At 47.1% G+C, this 21,263-nt stretch overlaps 2 protein-coding genes across 2 annotated transcripts in view; one reads left to right on the top strand and one right to left on the bottom strand.

Moving 5' to 3' along the window:
- RpL24 (ribosomal protein L24) overlaps positions 1-21,263 on the top strand; it is a 493,457-nt gene that overhangs the window by 327,146 nt on the left and 145,048 nt on the right. The window lies entirely within an intron of this gene.
- Cep97 (centrosomal protein 97kDa) overlaps positions 1-21,263 on the bottom strand; it is a 155,387-nt gene that overhangs the window by 4,219 nt on the left and 129,905 nt on the right. Inside the window, exons 9-16 of the mRNA XM_050170422.2 lie at positions 11,859-12,054; positions 10,753-10,821; positions 8,974-9,187; positions 7,147-7,260; positions 5,708-6,032; positions 4,506-4,873; positions 3,620-3,695; positions 1,046-1,522 (exon numbers count right to left, since the gene is read on the bottom strand). Of these exons, the coding sequence (XP_050026379.2) occupies positions 1,046-1,522; positions 3,620-3,695; positions 4,506-4,873; positions 5,708-6,032; positions 7,147-7,260; positions 8,974-9,187; positions 10,753-10,821; positions 11,859-12,054 (1,839 nt within the window). The remainder of the gene's footprint in view (positions 1-1,045; positions 1,523-3,619; positions 3,696-4,505; positions 4,874-5,707; positions 6,033-7,146; positions 7,261-8,973; positions 9,188-10,752; positions 10,822-11,858; positions 12,055-21,263) is intronic.

Raw genomic sequence — 21,263 nt, 5'->3', positions numbered from 1 at the left:
AATGCTACTATGGCTTTTAGCATGGAGTTTCCATAGCTTACATCGGCATTCTGAGGAATCAAATGTGGGCTATCAAAAATAATACATTTGGCAATGTGGGCTTAACAGGACAATCTATGGGGATTAGAACTTATTCTGTGGATGAATTATAATTCATGTAATTATAGAAAACTTCAGAAATTATGCATTGTTTTTTTTTAAGTCGCAATTAACAAAAGCTTCCCATGCAGCTGCATGTTTCCCACCTTGGGCAAGTGTTACCTAGAGAACTAATGTGTTTCGGCGGGCGTGTTGTGTACATATTCCTCAAAACTGGTACTAGGCATAGCATGTTTAGCAAATGGGTGTGCTTTACTTACTGGCCAGCTTTAACTTTGCAATTACGACATGCCCCATGAAGAGAAGCCGAGAATTTTAGTGAATTTTTCAGTTAACTAGTGATTATTGCAGACTGATGTCTGCTTCTGTTAATGACATGCTAAAGAAAATATTGTCTCCAAATGTCTGCTAAGCTGTGCTCAATCGTACAGATGCAGCTAAAACACCCGGTGTTTAATAACATGCATTTAAAGAAAGTCAATTCATGAACTGACTTTATGAGGCACGTCGTATTAAGTATTGAAGCCAACGAGCAAGCAAAACATACTCATTTGCTAGAAATTGTACACCTACCGCCAGTTTTGAGAAGTATACACAACAAAATGTATGACATAATACACTGACTTGCACGCAGCAGCAAAATACTGAGTGAAAGAAGATCAACTGAAACAGGAATGTAGAAGGATCGACATTTGGGCGAGTTGGTACTGGTTGAACATCTTGAACGGACAGCGCAATAAGACGAAGACAGAAGGCCGGAACACACAGGACAGCGCTGTCCTGTGTGTTCCTGATTTCTGTCTTCGTCTTATTGCGCTGCACCTTCAAGATGTTGAAACAGGAATGCATTTCACTTCAGACTTCTGCGACTGCATTAGACATGTTTACGGACAGTTGTTACCTTAACTATCCTCATTGTTATTCATGCATTCATTCTAAAGCTCACCCTGTCATTTACTTCTGTCAGGCAGGCAGCTTCCAGGCTTGCTGGCGTTTGTCGTTTAGTGTCTGATGCTGCTTCAGTTTTGCTTGAGTGCACCTCAGCATCTGAGAAGCTCGCACAAGACGTGTCATCTGCACTCATTGTATCGCCCGACACTTGCTCATGGCTCGAATGATGGCTGGACTCTGGCTTCCGCTCTGGCTTTGGCTGTTCTGCACGCCCTGAAATGTCTCCTTGGCCACTTTGCTTTCCAGCATCTTTCTCGAGGTGCTTTGGTGTGGTGCCTTTGGCAGGTGAATGACTCGTAGCAGATGAAGCGGTGGATGCGCTGTTCCCGACAGTTGCCTCGGATGACGACGACTCTGACTGTGGCTCGCTGTGGATGGGCTTGAAGACACTGTCGAAATGGTGCGCCAGCTGCTGCTGGAGCAGTAAGTGCTGCTGATACACTTTGGCAATGTGTGTTTCCAGTTGGTCCATCTGGTGGACAACAAAAACAAAATGATAATGTCACTGTCTGTAACCTCAACTTACAAAGTACAGACAATTCCCATTAGTATGATGCTTTATTGAAAAGAAGAAAGAAAGCAAATCTGGTGGACAAATGTTTAATTCCAAAGGCAGATTTTGAGACAGGTGACTGTGCCTGCCAGCTGGAAACTATGCCTTTGGGCAACACCTACAAATCTGCGACTGGAACACAAGCACTACTGCTGGTACAAGGAGCAAGAAAGTGCACATATTAAATCGGTTTCAGAGTTACTTAGTGTGCTGGTGTTCCAACCCACTGTTCCGATCTTTATAAAGCAGCCTCAGCTGCTTCATGGAGTGAACTCAGTTCATTAGGTGCTCTATCTATCATTGGAATATGTGGTGGTTACCACTGATCTACCATTGGAACGTTCTTGGAGTGGAACCATTGGAACCATTGGAGTGACACAGGCCTGTGTACAGGTGTTGCCCTCATTACGGATGTTCTGTACAACCAGGAACTGAGTTCTAACGATGCACCCATGCAAGTTCCATTGTTTCAAAGAACTGAAACGTAAGATGCTATCGCATGCTTTTTGTGTGTATAAATTGGCGCACCTGTCATGTTACAGGCTTTTGAACCATTTAGTAGTTCACTGTCTAGTTGAAGGATATCAATTTATGGTCGTGCGGCACTGCACCCCAAAAGCAGCTACCGAGGTTGTGTTTCTTCTAGTCGTCGTACTATTTCACGAATTTGCGTCTATGTACACCGATGGCATGGTACTGCTTCATGTACCCAAATGCATGTCTGAATGTTGCTCTTGCTGATGTGGGCAGCGTAGAAGAGGATTTATCTTTGCACACGCTGTTGTCACTCAACATTACTATAACACGTTGGCTCAATTGCGAGACCGCGGCTCGGGAACGTCTGACGCACAGTCACATGAAGTGTTGTCAAATTACACTTGATGACAAGCAAAATTGGAATGAATGTAAGGAGTTTCAACGCTGCAGTTTTCTCTTGTGTGCTAGTTAGATAACAGCTGCAGCTCAGCTGCCTTCGTACAGCATTAATACAGAACAAGAATTTGAACAATTGTTTTGGTCGCCAGCAGCACCAAGATGTGCAAGTGCCTGCATTTTTCATCACATAAGCGGCAGCCTTGCTTGCACAAAAATTAACGACATACAGAGTGTCAGAATTGAATTGAAGTTATTTGAGTGTTGTCTCTGTGGTGTGGGAATAATTTGCCAACTACAGGAGATTTTGAACCTTAGTCCAATGTTCCCCCCCCCACGTACTCCAGCAGAGGGTCCAGAGGGCCTTCAAGAGCGTTTGTCGAACTAGTTTGGAGAGGTTTGTGCAATAAGTTCTGGCTGTAGTTCGGTTCCATGATGATGGAAAAATAATGGTTCTGTTCAATGATGGTTCAGCTGAAAATGACATTTAAGTTCCGGTTCGACTCCCAGCTTGCTCCAAATAGAGCATTAAACGCTGCTCTAGAGATGCTCTAAGTCTACCATTTAAGTTCACCAAAATATATTTAGCACATTCAAAGTAGTGTGTAAGAGGAACATTTAAGTTTTTAGTATGGCCAAGCAACACTGTGGGATCTCTAACTTACACCTGTTGTACGCCTGTGTCGCTTGGTCATTAAAAAAGCAACTGTTTCTTCGTATGGGTTGCTGAGACAAAAGAATGTGCCCCCTGGTCGAGACAGCATGTCTTCCTCTGTGCCAAATGTCTGGCACTTTCTCTGCTACATCTTTCTCCATATGTACCCATATGTGATATTATTCAGTCATTCTGCTGGTGCTTGTCCTCAAATATATTTCTCCAAGATGTTTAACTATTCCTGATCTCATTATTATGTTCATACCATAATAGTCCACTCTAAGTGTGTGTGATGCAAATGTCATTTCTGGCTGCTTTCAACATACAGAGTCAAAGAGAGGAAAGACTGTGCAAGACATTAAAGTGGTTTGACAGAATGCTCATGTAACCTAACAGGCCCTCAGATCATATGTGTTCATGAGTGGAGAAGACACCGCTTGAGCAAGATTCTCGTGATCCAAGTTCAAAAGCATGGCTTTTTGGCTTACATGCTTTAGCAGCCTGTCCAGAGCCTCCTTGTTTGCATTCCTGAATTTTCTCTCTTCTTCCATTTCTTTCTGCTGCCTGCAATGAACACAAAGGCAAAGTATTCGTCGTCAGTGCTCCTGATTACTCTTTTCTCAATATTGTACAAAACTCCTACTCCTAATTCCTTTTCAAGTTCCCCATTCACTTTGTCAGCCATCTTCTTTCACCCCAACACCTGTCAATATTGGCCTTTTATGCATGTGGTGCATAACAGTGGTAGTATTCTTATTTTTTAAGAACCACAGGGATACCTCCTCTTTGCACCAATGGCATCTGCAAAGAAAGTGTTTCTTGGAGCAAACAAAGAGAGATGAAGGGCATCACGCTTTTCTTGAAAGGGGAGCCTCTGCCTTATTCTTAAAGATACACTAAAGAGAAAAATTACTTCACATGACACCACCTTGGAGTCCCTGCACGGGTTCGTAGTAATGTCATGGATTTTGATGCTGTCTGCTTGGGCCTGCTTAATTTTATATAGGTAAAGATAGACTATATTGCATTCTAAAAGAGCCAAAACTGAACTTAGCAAGTCTGAAGAAGTTTTACTGAGCCACGACGGCTCAAATACATAAACATACTTCGAAATCTGTGATGTCAGGTACATACCAGAGCTGGGGTCTAAGAGTGAAATTAAAAAAAAAATTGAAGCTTGGCCTTAATTTTTTCTTCAAATTATAAACCCATTACTGCAGAAGCAACAAATAAAACAGGCTGATGATTATGATGATTATGATATAGTCTTGAAATAATACTTTATCAGTCTAAACTGCTTTAGTGTTTCTCTTTAAGTGTCCTTTAAACTGTCATTAAATACACAAATCACGCTGTAGGGCATCAAAGCATTACCTGAGCAATGTTTTTTCAGTGGCCGCCACTTTGGACTGGACATCCAGCACGCATTCCTCGAGCCGGCGCAACCGCACCTCCTGACAGGCACGCCGCACGCGACTCATGTGGTTGCGAGTGCGGTAGCCTCGCCAAAGTGCCTGGATGCGTACAGCTGCCCTGTCCAGCACCTCAAGGCCGACAGCCTGGCTGCGCTGCTTCAGCAGGGGGTCACTCTCCACCAGGGACAGCACATCTATGTTGTTGTTGATGTTGTTGTTGTTGTTGTTGTTGTTGTTGGCGGCGGCGGCATTCAGGTTGCCTTGAGTGGCTGGAGCGTAGGCTGGCCCATTGCAGTACTTCGAAGCCGTCCTGGTCGGAGCCTTGTGCTGCATGTTCAGACACGTGCAAGCTTATACAGTCGACTCCCGTTAATTCGACCCTTGTGGGACTGCAAGGTCTGCTATAATAATCTGAAAGGTCAAATTAACAAATGGCAGTAAAATGAAATAATTCAAATCTTTTTTATTGTTTGAAGTAGTCTAATGTATTTTTGCTACTTGCTCTTGCAGTGCAACTCAACCAGCATGGGATAAAGAGAGCTAATATGTTTAAAAGCTGCTTGAGTGTGACACGAAATGAAACAAGCGGGAACAAATGGCTTCACGGGTGGAAGGAATGCGAGCCAATAAATGATAGAAATAAATTTAATTAAAATATCTTTACACCTAGGGAAGCAGTAGTGCAGTGTGCAGAAAATTTCTTGTGTTTACAAGCTTTCAGTAGCCGCCGTGCACATGAGGGGGCGCCAGTGGTGGATCAGATTAACCAATGTGGCACGCTTTTCAGATCGACATGAATGTGTTTTCCTTGCATAGCAATTTATGGTTCCTCGCCAGAGCTTTCCAGTGTGTTCGAATAAAACGAAAATTCGAATTACCCGATTTCGAATTAACGGCAATCGGCTATAAATGAAAAATCAATGCTGAGTAACGCAGTAATCTTTCACTAGGATTGCAAGGCAATTTTGGAGAAATCTTCTGGCATATAAATACTCCACTCGAGTGTGCTCGAGAGCGAGCAGGCGACACTCTCGTGCAGAGGATCAGGTGCCATAGGGACACCAACACTCGCGCAATGACGGCAGCTTCCGCTGCAGCGACGCCTGGCAGTGCACTTCCAGTCGTGTATACTGCGCGGCACCCAGGTGTCGGTTCACTCACCGGCGAGGCTGCCGAGGAGTAGGAGGAGGCGAGCGGGCAGGCGGCCGAGACGGACGAGGATCGCTGGGTCTTTCGCGGCGACGCGGTGGCGACCGTGGCGTAGGGCGATCGGCCCGCCGGCGTGCGGAAGCTGGCGCTCCGGCTCAGGCCCCCGTCGGAGGGGCTGCGCTGGTGCAACCGGCTTGCCGCCGCCGGGGCCGTCGGCGTGCTGCTGCCGCCCCCGGCGCACCCGTCGAAGCTGCGCGTCGACGACATGCCGCTTCCTCCGCCGGCGAACGAGGGAGGCTCCGTCCTCTTGGAGGACACCTTGCGGACGGGGATGGCCCTGCAGCGGGTGCGATGCGGACCGTTGGTTCTCGGCGGGGCGCTTTCGCGGAGAGACACGCCCCCGCAACAATTCCGTTTCCCACATTCCCCATCAGATAACAGAAAGCCTGTGAACGTGCGACGCCATCGCGGTATCTCTGCCGCCGCGAGACGTGCTTTGGGAAGAAGGGATCCTGCGCGTACATAGTACGACGACGCTTGACAGCTGCAGCTAGGGAATACGCGCAAACACGTGATGCGGGGTGATAATCAACGTGGCGGGCTTCCTGTCTTTGTACTGGTGCCTACAGTGTGTGCATGCGTCGTAAAACACGTGCGCTAACTAACGGACAGGTGTAGCACATGACCCTTAGCTAGGCAGTGAGCTAGAATAAATGAAACCTGAGTGCTCGATTCGGGGCAGTAACTGCAAGAGCGGGGGTGATGTTAGGGTCCCCCCCTTGAAATATATCGCGGCAAAGAAAGCGTATTTAAAAGAACCTTTTTAATTTCAGATGGAAGCGATGTGCTCGATTCAAACGCGAAAATAAGTTAATATAAATATTTCTAAATGGCCGTCGTTGTCCCCGCAATGGGCTTCTTTCCCGACCTCTCCACCCGGAAAAAGAGAGAGAGAATTCCTTGTGTATGGCCCTGGTTACAGACACATGAAGCCAACAGACATTGGAGCCAAGGCAGGTATAGTGGAAATTAACTGTTCCATTTCATTTAAATAAAACCCTTATGTTAAGGACTCTGGGGTCATTCAATGTTAACCACGCGTAAGGAGCATCTACATTGTTCGGCGACGCCGAGATTTCCCTGAGGAACAGCAGTGCCTTTTCTTTCTTTCTTTTTTTTTCTGTGCGTGTTATCAGTGACCGGTTGATATTTTTGAGGATTACATTCCAAGATGGCCGCCGTGGACCTGCTCCTCCCACACAATTACCTCAGTGACGTCCTGAATCTAGACGCGCGTATGTGTAAAGAAGACTTATTTGTTAAAGAGAGTTGACTCAGAACACAGGCGAGTTAAGCGCTAGAGGAAACAGAGCACTCCTGTCGGCCTTCATACGCGCATATACTGCAAAACACAAGCGCAAAGTTCGCAACAGTTAAGGGAGACGACTCACCGCGGAGATGTCCTGCCGTAAGACTTTCCGTAGTTGTGCAAAACCGGTGATCCGTCTGAACGGAATTCCGGAACGGATCGCGTCATGATGTCATCCTTGCGGGAACGCCTATGTCTGAAAGAGGGGAAATAAAACACACGTGCAGAAACCATTCACGATGACCGTCAATGTAGGCGAATGGCCGAACAGAAAGTCATTCGCTTTGTTAAAGGAACGGCGCCCCTGAACGCGTACATTTGTTACGGTGGGACCACATTAGGTGACGCTTGTTGTTTCATTGCGTAACTTGGTCGAGGAACATTAGCCGTTCACCAGCACATTTGTAGCGGTAGTACAGGTGGGTTTGCGTATAAGCCGAATCTAGTCGTATATGTGTGCAGTCTACCTATGGCGGCGCGGAAGGCTATTGCCATCCTCCTCTCCCGTCGCCGCCACAGAGGGGAGAGAGGAAGGCGCGAGAAGACGCTCAAAGGTCGAACGCGTCCCGCAACTAGGCGGCGCTAGAGCACGCACCCTTTACATCGGCGCCTTTGTATTGGCTGTAAAAAGTAAAACGCGAATACGGGCAAAAGAGGAAGCTATTTGCTTATAAATAAATAAATAAGCTCAAACGCCATCTAATATGCCGTTTCACGAGCACGCTCGCACGTGTGCTCATGGAGAGTGATGCGCTTTGTTACAAACCGCCGTGGGCACCGAATATTTACTTTAGAACGCGCATATGTGAGGAATTCTTTCCAATGTAGTGCGGCGACATGATCAGGGCCACTATCTTGCGTAATTAATAGCACACTGCAAATATATGCATATCTACAGCATCTCCTATACATAAACAGAAGCCTGCATGCTTGAAGCCGCAATGTCAGTCAAGAATGTCGAGAGGCCATATATTTGGGACGCTCGTGACGCTTTGCGCAATCAGTGCCTCTTGAGGGATGATTTTCAATCGGCAATCCTACAGATGACGTCACTGTTACAACGCGCAGGCCTTCTGTTACCCATATAGGAGGCGTTGCTATGCCTGCTTTTTTTTCTATTGACTAATACATTTTTGATGGCCTGCTGCAAATGGTGCTACTGTGTGGCTTCCAGGACATCGCGTACAAGTCATGTACACTTTATCCCATGTAAAGCTAGGAATAACGCAGCCGATGACGTCAGCGGTAGTCAGAACGGCTGATGTATCCATGTGTCTATACACTGAACAGGAACAGAAAACGCTACAATTTTATACTGAAAATGCCGCACGCTGAAGTGTGATGAATGCAGTGTGACCTGCTTGTATATATTTTTGTGAACTTAAACTGCGCTAGGGACGAGACACCGAGGTAGAAGACAGGACGAAATGTGTGCGTGCGTGCGTGCGCGCGCGCGTGCGTGTGCGTGTTAACAACTAGCCTCCCAACACACTCTCATTATGCTTATATGCAACATGGATATTTCTATTCACTGCCTACATCGAACAATGGAGACAGTCCCTCAGAAATCGGAACTTGTAGCAAAAGAACGTCTTGCTCTGTACAGAACATCCACCGGCACATTGACTCATTGAATGCCGCCACATTAAAATGCGCCTTCCCACAGTATTTCGGGTCGTACTCGCACTGCCGAATTTGACTGAACGCGATCAAGTTACAGAAACGCTGCGAGCGCTTGTCTATTCCGTGATACATCCGGACAAACCATACGTAACACACGAGTGACAAGGCCTCGAGACTGCAGTCCCAGGCGATAACTCAACACTGTGCTGGCATCGTTACTCTCCTAGAACAGGTCAAGTGAAGCGTTGCCGATCAAACGTTCCCTCCCCTTCAATAAAGTGCGCACCTGCTCCTCTCGTTGGCGTCCGAGGAGACTCTTTCAATGGAGACTGGGCTATGGGGGTCCATCGCAGACCGGGTCAGCTCAGCACCCAGCATTTCGGAGGCGTCGCCCAGCTGGCACTGAGTCTGCGACCTCGATGGCCCCTCGTCCGAGTGCGCCAGCAGGTCGGGGAACGGGTCGAACACCGAGCCGCTCCGCTCGTCCTCGCTCGTAGAGACTGCGCCCAGGTCGACTTGTACGTACTCTTTCAAGCCGGACGTGATCAGTGTACGCACAAGCGCTCAAGTGAGGACTTAAATGGCGAGGCAAAACTATGTGGTACATCTGTCAGTTATCATCACAATCACGTTTCCATGGCAGACGAAGCCGCCAAGGAGTGGCAAGAACGGAAGCCGCATTCGTCTACACCCAGTGGGCCCAGCTCCTGCAAGGGGATACTGACAAAGACGGTGAGGGATGAAGAGGGCGTGACAGCCTACTGACATCTTCGGAATTAACGTCGTCGCTGACTTTTAACGCTACTTTGAATGACACTTGCTCCGAGCAGTAATTAAGGTACAATTGCTCCTATTTATTTCGCATGTCCTTCGTAAAAAACCACGCCGTTCGGTTACGAACTGCGATCGAGTATTGTTAGTTCATGCTTACACGTTTATGCGTAATCGGGGTGAAGAGGTCAAGTGAGCAGGCATGTCCTCTCCCAGCCCGGCCGTGGCTGCGCATGCGCGGCTGAGCGCGGCCCCGAGCGCCCTGTCTTGAAGGCAATCTGCGGCGGGTGCACAGCCTAGGCGAGCCGACATGGCTGGTTGCTACGCCTGCGCTGTATTTTCGCACGCCAAACGTTGGAGGCCGCGTAATCTCCAGTTTCGGAGACTCTTTGAAGCAAGAGGCAGCACGGAGCTCCGTCTGCTCCCCGCTGCTACCGCTCTTCATCCATCATGTCAGCGTTGTGACAGCGAGTGTCCGCGGTCATCGAGTGAGATGTGTTCATGTGTTCCTGTGCGCGCGTGAAACAGTGCTTATTAATTTAGTTTTATTAATTTAGTTAGTAAGGAAATGTTTGCTGCAATTTATGCTGCCGATAAAACTACGACCCGTACTTCGTGCAGCTTAATACTTTGCTATAGCTATCAGTTCTTCGCCTTTCGGGTGAAACTGTGACATTTATTTTTGACCTGCTGAGCTTAATAGCTCGTAATTCCGAAGTCCGTAGTAACGTTTTTGATATGCTGGAGCGATGTTTCAGCTGTGGATAAATTTTTAAAAGGTTACTACAGCCCCAAATTTTTAGTCAAGTATAACACAGGCAGCGCCGACATAACACGGCCGGGTTATCGAATTGCACTTCACCATACTTGGTGAATAAAACGTATATTTGATGCAGTTAGTGTACATTTATCGTTACTCGAATGCAGTGCGGTTCTAGAATTTGAGCGGCCATGAAAAGAGACGTCGTGTTGACACGTGCTGACTTGCAACTTGTATACGTTTATTGAAAAGTTGCACGTGTGCAAGGAATGGAACAGTCACAGACCAAATAAATAAATAAATAAATAAATAAATAATGGAAACTCCTCAAAGCGCTAATTAATGTCTTATCAAAGCAGATACCACTGGTTTTCGGAAAGCGCTTGCAATGAATGACTGATGAAGGTACTTCCGTCCTTTCAGACCAGAATGTCTCAAATTTTCCTGTAATCACTCACTGATTTGGTGTTTACTCAATGTCAATAACCTGTCTAGTTATAACTGCTCGTATCGCTATAGAAGTTCTTCACTCACAGTCGGACCATTTGTCCTTGGCGAGGCTAGCCTGTCGTGATGATGGCAGTCTTCCGACGGCGCTCTTGGCTGCGAGTGAGGGATAGAGAGAGAGAAAGGGAAAACAGGGTGGAACGATAATTAACCTAACAGCGGTTGACAAGACACACTTTATCTCACTTCGCGCATCAGAAAGCTTGAGCATTGCGAAATGCAGCTCAGCATGCACGAAACTACGTGGCCGAAGTTTTCGACGTCGAGGCCTTCTACCGTGCAGGGAACTACACTAAAGTGCGCCTGTATGGAAACGTGCATAGGTATACAGATATGTGCGAAAGTAACGGACCCCCTATCACTTTTCAATTGGGCACCACTTAATTGATGGAACAGTTATCGTTAATTCTTGTTCTGGAAGGTATATATACTGGCGTTAAGAAAGCCAGAGGGTTTCAATGCGCTATAGACACATGGCATGCGGTTCTCGCATTTAGGCAAGCGGTTATTCGTAGTCTTATTAAAAACCGCATCGAACAAGTTTCAGCATTCGCCTATGAAAGCCATGTTTACGCCGCGTCGTCCGAAGGATTGGATCTTTCTGACGACCAAGCGTGTTTGCCGCGTCGCTCTCCGATTTGCACAGCTCCATGGAGCGCTGAAGACGTTTGTAGACAGACAGAACTCGCCCAGTGGACTTCGAAGCTTTCCACAAGCGATTTACGCGTTGTGCCGTGCGGACGAAGAAGGTCCGAGCATGGAGGACGGAACGGAAGACGGATAATTCACTGATATGGCCTCGAGGGACAAGAGCACACAAGAACAACGACGAAGGAAGCCACCCCGCGGTGACAACCTAATGTAGTATAAACTGCGCTTACAGATCCGCACAGCACCTGTCCTCTGTGCTTCCGCAACTAACAAAAATGTAGTTCCCGAAGGAAGCCGATATTGAAAGAAGTTCGCGTTCGCCGTCACGTCACGAATGACTGCCTGGACGCCTCTACATATAGTAATACTCTTCGAGTTGGACAACGATGCATTTGCCACCGCAAATTGTCACCGGCTTATGCAGCACGCGGAGCGCATGAACTACCAACAAGCCGGGCGTCTTGCCACGCTGGACCACTCACGCCTGCGGTTTCCAGACGGCGTGTGATGGTGGTGGTGCCTTGAGTTGTCTTGCACAGGGCCTGCAGCAGCGGCAGCAGCGGCGGCGGCAGCGGCGGCGGCTGCGGCCGCAGGCGACATCTCGTGTAGCAGCTGCTCTCGGTGCTGGCGCTGCATCCGAAGGATGCGCGAGATGCGCTCTTCGTCCTCAGATTCCATCTGCACGAGACAAGGGACGCGCTTCGTCAAGGACCAGCGCGTGCTCCCCAGGAGAGAGAAAGAAACAGCGGATGTGCGCGCCTTTCTCTCCTGGACAACGTGAGAAACTGCAACCGACAATTTCCCACCACGTGCCTATTACACAAAGGGACCGTCGTCACAATCATCACAATCACCGTGGTCTAATAACATCTCTAGAGGACAAAGGCTTCTGCCAGAGGTCTGCAATAAGCCGCGTGCACCACCAACCTCTTCCACTCTGTACACGCAACTTACCTACCATCATCATTTTACGTAACCACGCATTATACTGACCTCTGCTGTGTCTGCCGTTCCTTTAGGCCCTTCCTGTTAATCTAAAGGACCCACGGTTATCCGTTCCACGCATGTGACACCAAGCTTCCCATCTCCACTTGTTCCTCCAAGCTCCTTCCTCTCTCTCAACTATACGTGCAACTGCGCCATATATAGACAACCCTTACGTCACACCCTGCTTTCCGCAGGCAAACTGCCGCCTGAAGAAAAGACAAATGCTAACAAACAAAAACCCCGCTGAGTACGTAATCAAAACGAGAACAAGCACACAGACAAGGTTTTTTTCTTTTTCACCGTATCTGCACGCTTGGTTTCATTTTTGATTACTTACTCCGGATGGTCTTCATTTTCTTGTATTAAAAAAAAAAAGAAAACGTTAGCCAGAAATGCACCCGTCAGATTACACACGAATGCGGTACATTATAATTATTATTATTATTATTATTATTATTATTATTGTTGTTGTTGTTGTTGTTGTTGTCACGTGGTAGTGACGTTAAAGAACACTGTAGCAATACTGTGAAAGACAAAACTAGCTTTCATTATTATTATTATTATTATTATTATTATTATAGTACTGCTGTATTATTGTTTGTCCTTCGCTGCCGACGTAATCGCATTGACCTCCTGTTTCTTTTCAAACTCCTTCAAGGTATCCTCACCTGCCCCGAACTCCTCAGTTGTAGCATGTTTCGTATTCCGCGCAAAATCACTAGAGACCATGTTTCTGCCTGACATCACCAACAGACAACCGTCTACAGAATACTGAGTCATTATAACGCTTATTTTCATGATCTCTATAACTTTCAGAACTCGATGTCATTGTTTTGCGAGCTTTGCGTTGTTGTGTCGTAGTTTTACAATGTTCAACTACTATTCTCCTCCTTTTTCTTTTATATTCACTTTGCGCTTTGCTGTATGCATACTCTGCTTTTGAAAATTGTTTTTTTTTTTTACTTTTACTTGTACTTCTCTGCAGTTTTTTCTTCGTTTTGTCTTTCTTAGTGTATGCGTGCGCCAGCGGTAACGGTAAAGAATTGATTGATTGATTGATTGATTGATTGATTGATTGATTGATTGATTGATTGATTGATTGATTGATTGATTGATTGATTGATTGAGCGAGCGAGCGAGCGAGCGAGCGAGCGAGTCTGGCCTGCTTGCCCGAATCACACCAGAGGCAGAATGGCAGAGGTTCGGGGCCACTGCGCTATGTAAAAAGAGAGCTTGGTGAAAAAATTGGCAGTGGCTTAGCTCGGCTATGTCAGGATATACGTAGCGAAAGCTAAGGCATAGATAGCATGGTTAGCCTTGGTTAATCTTGATTGCAAGTCCAGGTTAGTCTGGTTGTCTAGCTATGTTACGGCGTTTAGCCAGTCGTTCAGCGCGTTGTACGTCTGTTTCCTGGGTGATTCGTTTCCTCTTCATCTCGTTCCGATGCCGATTCCAGGCCTCCTCCTGCTTATCAGAATTGTCGCCGTCCATACTGCCGCCTCAACTGTGGTTGCGGCGCACGCGAGCTCTCCTTTTCAATCCTCCGACATGTTATCAGGCATGCGACACAGCTGGCGAAGCGAGTGGAGACGAGCGCAACGACGAGGAACGCGGTGTGGCGAGGAACGCGGTGTAGGAACGCGGTGTGACGTCATGTGCCTCCTCGGAGCACGGCCACGGCGAAATCGCAAGTTCGCGGCCAGTAAAGCTTTCGCTTTATAAGCCAAATTGATGCGCGGCGCGGACAAGGAACAAACGAAACCTTCAACAAAGGCAACGACACAAAGACAGATGCATCACATAACGGGAGTTTTGCCCAGCCCGAAATGTGGTTTCGCCACAACGCACCCCTGCGCTGGGAGAAGCCGACACCGCGATTACCCGGGCACGGAAGGTTCTTAATTTCCCACACAAAGCCTGCCGATGGCTTACAGGGCTGTTTTGAAAAACGTTTTCTGGCTTTTAGTTAAATATACTTCACGTGGGAGTTGGGAGGTACAATTATTAGTGCCGTAGGCATTTGATTCGCGTTTGTGTGTTCAAGGTATAATTTTTTCCGTTTTTGCGCTAAAATGCGTTATCTCTGGACCGTCTCGCATGGGCCCACGAAGGAAATCCGCCGTCGCTGTCACCAGTGCCTTTTAGCAGCTGCCCACGCGGGTTCAGAACAGGCCAGAGGGTGTTAAGGCGACGTCCAGGATGCAGCCGTAAAGAATGACGTTGCATGAGTTATCGCAAAATTCGCGCTATTCGGTTACGTGCATGAGAGGTAATGTATAGTTCCAGTGAACCCTCAGGTCGTAGCAGCGATCGGCTCTTCTCCACTGGCGTGTCGCAACGACGGGACGGGGCGAACATGTCGCGCACGTTTTAGTCGTTTGCGTGCACGCGCGCACGCACACCGCAACACAGTGCAGCGCAACGGAGTGCGTGTTCACACAATCAGGTGGCGAAGAAAGGCGGGTTAATTATCGGTCACACGAATGAGCGGAATGTGCTCAGCCTTCGGTTTTTCGTTCTTCTATTCACTCGCGTTAAAGAAAGCGCCGTTCTGAATGCGGCCGAATGCCGGACAGCTGGTACGTGCAAGCTATATACAGCAAACGGGCATCTATCGGGAACGTTTCTTTTCGAGGCGTAAACGCTATCCTGCGTCGGCCGTGCATGAGCGCGACAATCACAGACAGGTTTAGCGTGCCGCTATCGCTTACCGTCCCGGCCATGTGCGCCAGCTTCGTGCACATGTTTAACGTTGTCCACGCCGCGCGCACATGCAGTGCGGCTGGATATCCCGAGTGAAGCTAGCAGGCGGTAACACGGCTATACGCTGTGCCGCCGCCTATGGTTCCAGCATAGCCGAACTGCGAACGCACTTCCACCAAACGCCTCACAGCCTGCGCGCACCAATAATGAAGTGTCGATTCTGTCGTAGGACGACTGCATGTTTTGCGGTCGGTGAACCATGCAAAACCGTATTTCGGCAGTCGCAGGTTAAAAATTCCTATTACGCGATGACGTCACAGATTGGCAAACCTAAATTATTTCTTTTTTTCCCCCTCGCGATAGCGTGTATACGGAAAGCGCTACAAGTTTTCCAATGTTAACGTGCACAGTAGACGCACGTAAAGCTAGCTCTTCCACAATAAGACTATGTGAGGGGTAAAGCCGACCTTTTACTTTCCATTCTTGTGCTTAGATTTAGGTGCAAAGAACCCCAGGTGGTCGAAATTTCCGGAGTCCCCCACTACGGCGTGCCTCATAATCAGAAAGTGGTTTTGGCACGTAAAACCCCATAATTTACTTTCCATTCTTCGGCAAGCGATATTCAGCGGTCACGAATTTGTTTATACTACTTATGTGCACGTTTAACCAAGACCATTACAGTTCACAGGCACATGTTTGGTAGGACGTGCGCTGTGTAATACTTTTTGTTAGATATTGCGAAAGGAGATCCCGTAGTGTTTCCCTGATGAAATGATATTTCCGTGATAAAATAAAATATTAATGTTGTTACTTTATACAAGGCATTAGGTTTACAAATAAATAAACACGCGTGTGTTTTACAATTTTGTCCGTGATCGCCCTTTACTGAACTATCGCTGTTGTCTCGCATTATCGTTCCGCTCAAAGGGTACTTGCTGTATCCGAAGTTGCGTTGTCGCAAATTTTGTTACATTATTATCAGGTTACACACGTGATGCTAGTAACGCTGTGCGATCTCGAATCTACGCAAGCACCAACGATTATGGTATGCACGGTGACGCACGTACAGTCGGCGTCAAAAATTTACGGACCGCGCCTTCCGAGAAAACGTCCAATCTCAGACTATACTTTACGACCGTATCCATCAAATACCACGTTGTTCGCGTTATACCAGTACAGGGTGGAAATACGAATACCAGGTTGAGTGCCCAGGCTGCGAAAATGCTCCGATTTCTCGCAAATCCAGCGGTCCGTAAACTTTCAACGCAGACTGTACGTACGTATAAATAGCGGCCTGACTCGACCAGCGAGTTCAGATTCGACGAACGCCAATCGTGCTCTTCACTACCGTTGACACTTCAGCGTTGCCTAATGAGGCACAAGTTCGCCTAATAAAAAATAAGTTCGATTCTTTATCCATTCCTTCTGGAGGTGCTTCTGGTGCCTCACGGCGGTGATATAAAAGTGAACACGTTGTTTTCAGTTTGTACAGACTGCTTATCGTAAACGGGGCTTGCAGATGTATACAGCGTACATCCTAGCTATTGCAAACGTTTATATGAGCAAATAAGGAAATTCAAACCAAGATGCAATCACCTGTAGTTGTAGCACACAGGAACGACTGAATTAACACAAATAAGCAGGACTTCACTATGACAACGATAAGTGCCGCCCTAAACAAATAAATGAAGCAGTCTGACTTCGGACCTTGGACCCCTCGATTATGAGAGTATCGCCGAACCGCGAATGCAGTATCAAGACTAAAGCAGTCCCCTGCATGGGCTGCTGGCAGTGTCTCGCGTTGGAGAGCGCAGGGTGCGTTGCAGGCTCGCGGAAGTTGCAGCGTTCCTTGTAAAGCGCGATGCGACAAACGGGGCGTTTCAAAGCCGCGACAAAGCGCAGCAAACGACATCGGCCCGTACGGTATCGGCAGCGACATAGAGTTCCTCACTATAACACCTAGAGGGTAATCTGGCGCCACCGTCTATGGGAGTTTCTTAAGGGGGCACCGTGCCGTCATGGGAATGGCGGTATTTGTGTCTGCGAGGCTCGTGTTGGCTGGTATTGTACGAGGCTTCGTCTAAAACGTGGATATGGCTACACAAATAACGCGTTCTCAAAGTAAAATCTTTATAAAATGTTTCCATTCACGCATGTTACATCTTTACTCACCTACAATGCGTGACCAAGCGAAGAAAAGCAAGAACAGACGACAAACTGTTTCAAAGCGATCGCGAATCTTGTCGTCTGTCCTCCAACTTTAGCGGCCCGCTGATACTTTTTACGGGTCATATAATCGTACACGCAATAACAAGTTCTCATAATTAAACAAAACATGTTTTTGCGTAATAAAAAAACCAAAACAGCTTTTCCCGTGCTGTTTTAGTAGAAAATGAATCAATGTGACAGACGGAACGGTACTTGCCAAGCGCGTCTTCAAGGTGTCCTGTCTCTCTGAGAACGATGCCAATCCGAAGTCACAATATACCGGCATTCCCGTGCATACCACAGCGCAGCAGCGCCAGATTTCCCTCTAGGTAATGTAGTGAGAAACTCTATGGGCAGCGATACAAATGTTGTGAACGACGAGCCTTATCTGGCCGGGGGTGGATCAGGAAGTAAGCGAATTGGAGCGTTTCGGCAGGGTGCACGAAGCTCCGAGAGGCTATTGACCCTCGCGTGTCAAGTTTATCGCCCAGGACAGTCCAAGGACACCGTTACATTGCCGCATTTTCTTCTTCTTTATTTTGACCCCAAAGAACCGAAATAGCTTTAGACATGAAGGAAAATGTAGAAAATTTCACTGTCAACTTTTATTTCTTGCCACCATCATGATCATAATTTATTTTACCGTATGTAAATTTGAAAAAGAAACAATAAAAATGTTTGAGTAAATAATCATTTCGCATAGCAATTACTTAATTATTAGTTGCCTTCCTGAACTACCCACAACAGGAAACTTGATACATCTACTATGGGTGTTGTGTTAACATTCCCGCGCTTAAAGCAAAGTTTAGATGTGTAAAATTGAGCGTACGGATAATGAGACGTCGGCGCATATATATAATAGTAATATAATAACAATGTTTATTTTCATCATCACACTGATGAAAGAAGCTGTAGGTAAAAGCTGCTCTTCGTAGAGGCAGCTTGACAAAGGCCCCAGCTACCTGTATACAGTGGGTAAAGAGGTAGCTGGGGTAAATCTACATGTACTGACGACCAAACACTGGCCAATGCAGGAAGTGTTACACAGCATAATCTAGAAATAATCGGCATACTTCAGGCGTTATTCAGGCATTGAACACATTCAATGCGACAGCAGCAGGCTTTTACGTTGGACGTCATCTTCTCAAGAACAACGTACCCGATAAGTGATGAAAAACTGGTCGTTTTTCACTGACTTCTCGGCAGTCGGAAAATAAAGCTTTGCTTTATAGAAGACAACAACATAACAGTAGCCGTAAAATTTGCTCTTGCTCCTCTTCAAGGTCCGCTTGAATGGTTGCCCTCGTCACGTAGAGAAGAAGGTACACACGTTCATTGAATGGGAACCAGCGCCCCCGTGATCCCTCTCGGCACAACCGCGTGCCACGCAATCCTACGTGCAGTGCAGGAAAAGCTCTTCTCCATTTTTCTCGAGTCGCTGCACGTCCTTGACGCTATCCGTGTCAAAACGAAGTGGAGGCGTTTTAGCAGTCGGTCGCGAGCAAAGGCCATGTGGAGCGCAATAAAATGGGCGAACCCGGTGAGACGACACACAGGCAGCACAAACGTAAGCGGCGAACATCTTTGTCTTATACGTGCTCGCGATCTGTGTTCGTCCTTTTTTTTTTTTGTATATTCACAACGCGCTTTTCTCTCAACAACTCGACCATTGCCACAATTTTATTATTTTGTATGCATGCGTGCGTGCGTGCGTGCGTGCGTGCGTGCGTGCGTGCGTGCGTGCGTGCGTGCGCGCTAGTATTTTACTTTTTGCGGTAAGGGAAGAAGGGAGAGCTGCGTACACTTGCAGTTTACTTGATTCGTCATTGCGACAAGGAAGTCACTCGTCCTTTAAGCCGGTGCCTTTAACACTAATCGCCTGGGAAGACCGGCGTCCCTGTCAAATGCGGCAACGGTTAAGCGGGTACGGTTGGCAAGTATACATGTTACCCAAAGCCGGAGCATTAGGTTCGCAACTCAGAGACTCGTCAAAAAAAGGGGGGGAGAGGGGGGGAAAGGGGGGGGGAAGAAGAAGAGAGAGAAATCGCGCATAATGAAGCTGACGGAGACGAATTTTCTACATTTATATTAATTTAAACATGCGTAAAATATATATTTTGCCTACCTAACTTTCGCGAAAATCTTACTCACAAAGCTCAACACTCTCTAGAGTCGTGCACATCTAAGAAAACCATAAGCAACAACAAACGTTGTCACTGAAAAAAAAAAGGAGAAAGGAAAAACGACGAAACTGACGTCCCGAAAAAACAAAAAAGAGAAAGAAAATGCGTTTATGTGCGATTATATGCTTATAAACTTCGTTTATGAAATACAAAAAAAGAACGTTTACCGTGAGAAGATGCACGGTAATTAAGCCAGAAAAGACGCAAGAAACGATCGAAAGCTCAACGTGACGTCATGGATTTTGAGGGCTTTTGCCCAGACCTGGTTAGCCTTTTACGGGCAACGAGGGAATACATTGTAAGATAGCAAGAAACTGAACTTCGCCAGTTTTAATAACAATTTACTGAGGCAAAACTGCCGAAATACTAAATAATACTTTTGATATCTGTGACGTCACACCGACGCATCGGCGCTGGGGTTTCGGCGCGAAATAACAGAAAATGGATGTGTGACCTTCATTTTCTTCCTTCAAATGATAAACCCATTACCGCGATACTAACGAAAATATAGTTTCGAAAGAATACTTTATCAGTTTAAGAGCGCTTCTATATGTAGTGTCCTCCTCTAAGAGAGGCAGAAATTCGCATTGGTCGCGGAACCAGTGTGCCGTTAACTTTCGTGGCCGACTGTACACTGTGAACGCGTACATACGTGAGCGGGGCGGCAACTTGGACCGCCTAATTTCTCTGCAGGCGCCATTGCTGTACTGCTACAAGCTCGCGCGCCGAGCCAATAAGACTCAAACAAAGAGAAAAAAAGAAAGAAAAAGACGGGGGCAACAGTTTCCGCGGAGGACGATAAGATATACGCGCGCTCGTCCCTCGTAATCAGTCAACACCTCCTATCCTCCCCCCGCTATGCTTGCTATACAAGCATGGCCTCCAGCGTATATGGTGCGTCATGCGCCTCGCGACCTCCGCGCGGAGCACGGCAGCGCGGGTGCCATCTGCAGAGCCGCGCGCTCAATGTTCGACTCCGGACATCGCTAATCGAGAGACGAAGCTTAAAGATGTATAGTTGGCAGGTCGTTCTCGATATGCTTGCACAGCGTAGCGCTACGCATGGGCAGATAGAGACACGAAAGAAACACGGGCAGCGCTGACTTTTAGCTGACTTGCAAATATATATATATATATATATATATATATATATATATATATATATATATGCGATTCCCACACCGGGCATGGGAATCGCACCCGCCACCTCGTGCTTAACAGCGCTATACGCCACTGAGCCACTACGGCAAGTCACGACAGACGATGATACGTTAACTAATTGCATTCGCATAAAGCCGAGCAGAAGTGGCGTTCTGCAAATTACTGTTTTTTCACAGCTCTGAGTCGGTCCATCTAGTGACTCGATCGTCAAATACTATATAGACCTGGGTTTGTTAGTATAACATTACGAAAATAAAACAGCGCACCAGCAACAACGAGGAGGACCACAGAAAGACGACACTATGGCGCTGATGGTGTCGTCTTTCTGTGGTCCTCCGCGTTGTTGGTTGTGCGCTGTTTTATTTTCGTAATGTCGATCGTCGAGTTCTTTTCTCTGCACACTCAATGTACTAGTAAAAGGTGCTCTTTTCCCCCTGCACGCGAGACACATAACTGGAAAAAAGAAAAAAAAAAACTTTTATGCTCCGTCATTATTCCAGCCTTCCTGAACAGAAACAAAGCCCTTATTCAGCGGTACCTTCAATTTGGGGTCGCACCAACACCGAATGTCGGGTAACAATGAATACAGCGCGCCTTCAGGACTCTGAACAACAAGCAGAAAGGCTCCGCCTGCCCGAAGTGCAA

The sequence above is a fragment of the Dermacentor andersoni genome, chromosome 6 (assembly GCF_023375885.2).
Source record: "Dermacentor andersoni chromosome 6, qqDerAnde1_hic_scaffold, whole genome shotgun sequence".
Classification (NCBI taxonomy): domain Eukaryota; kingdom Metazoa; phylum Arthropoda; class Arachnida; order Ixodida; family Ixodidae; genus Dermacentor; species Dermacentor andersoni.
Note: the sequence above shows the minus strand (reverse complement) of the source record. Positions and strands in the feature narration are given on the sequence as shown.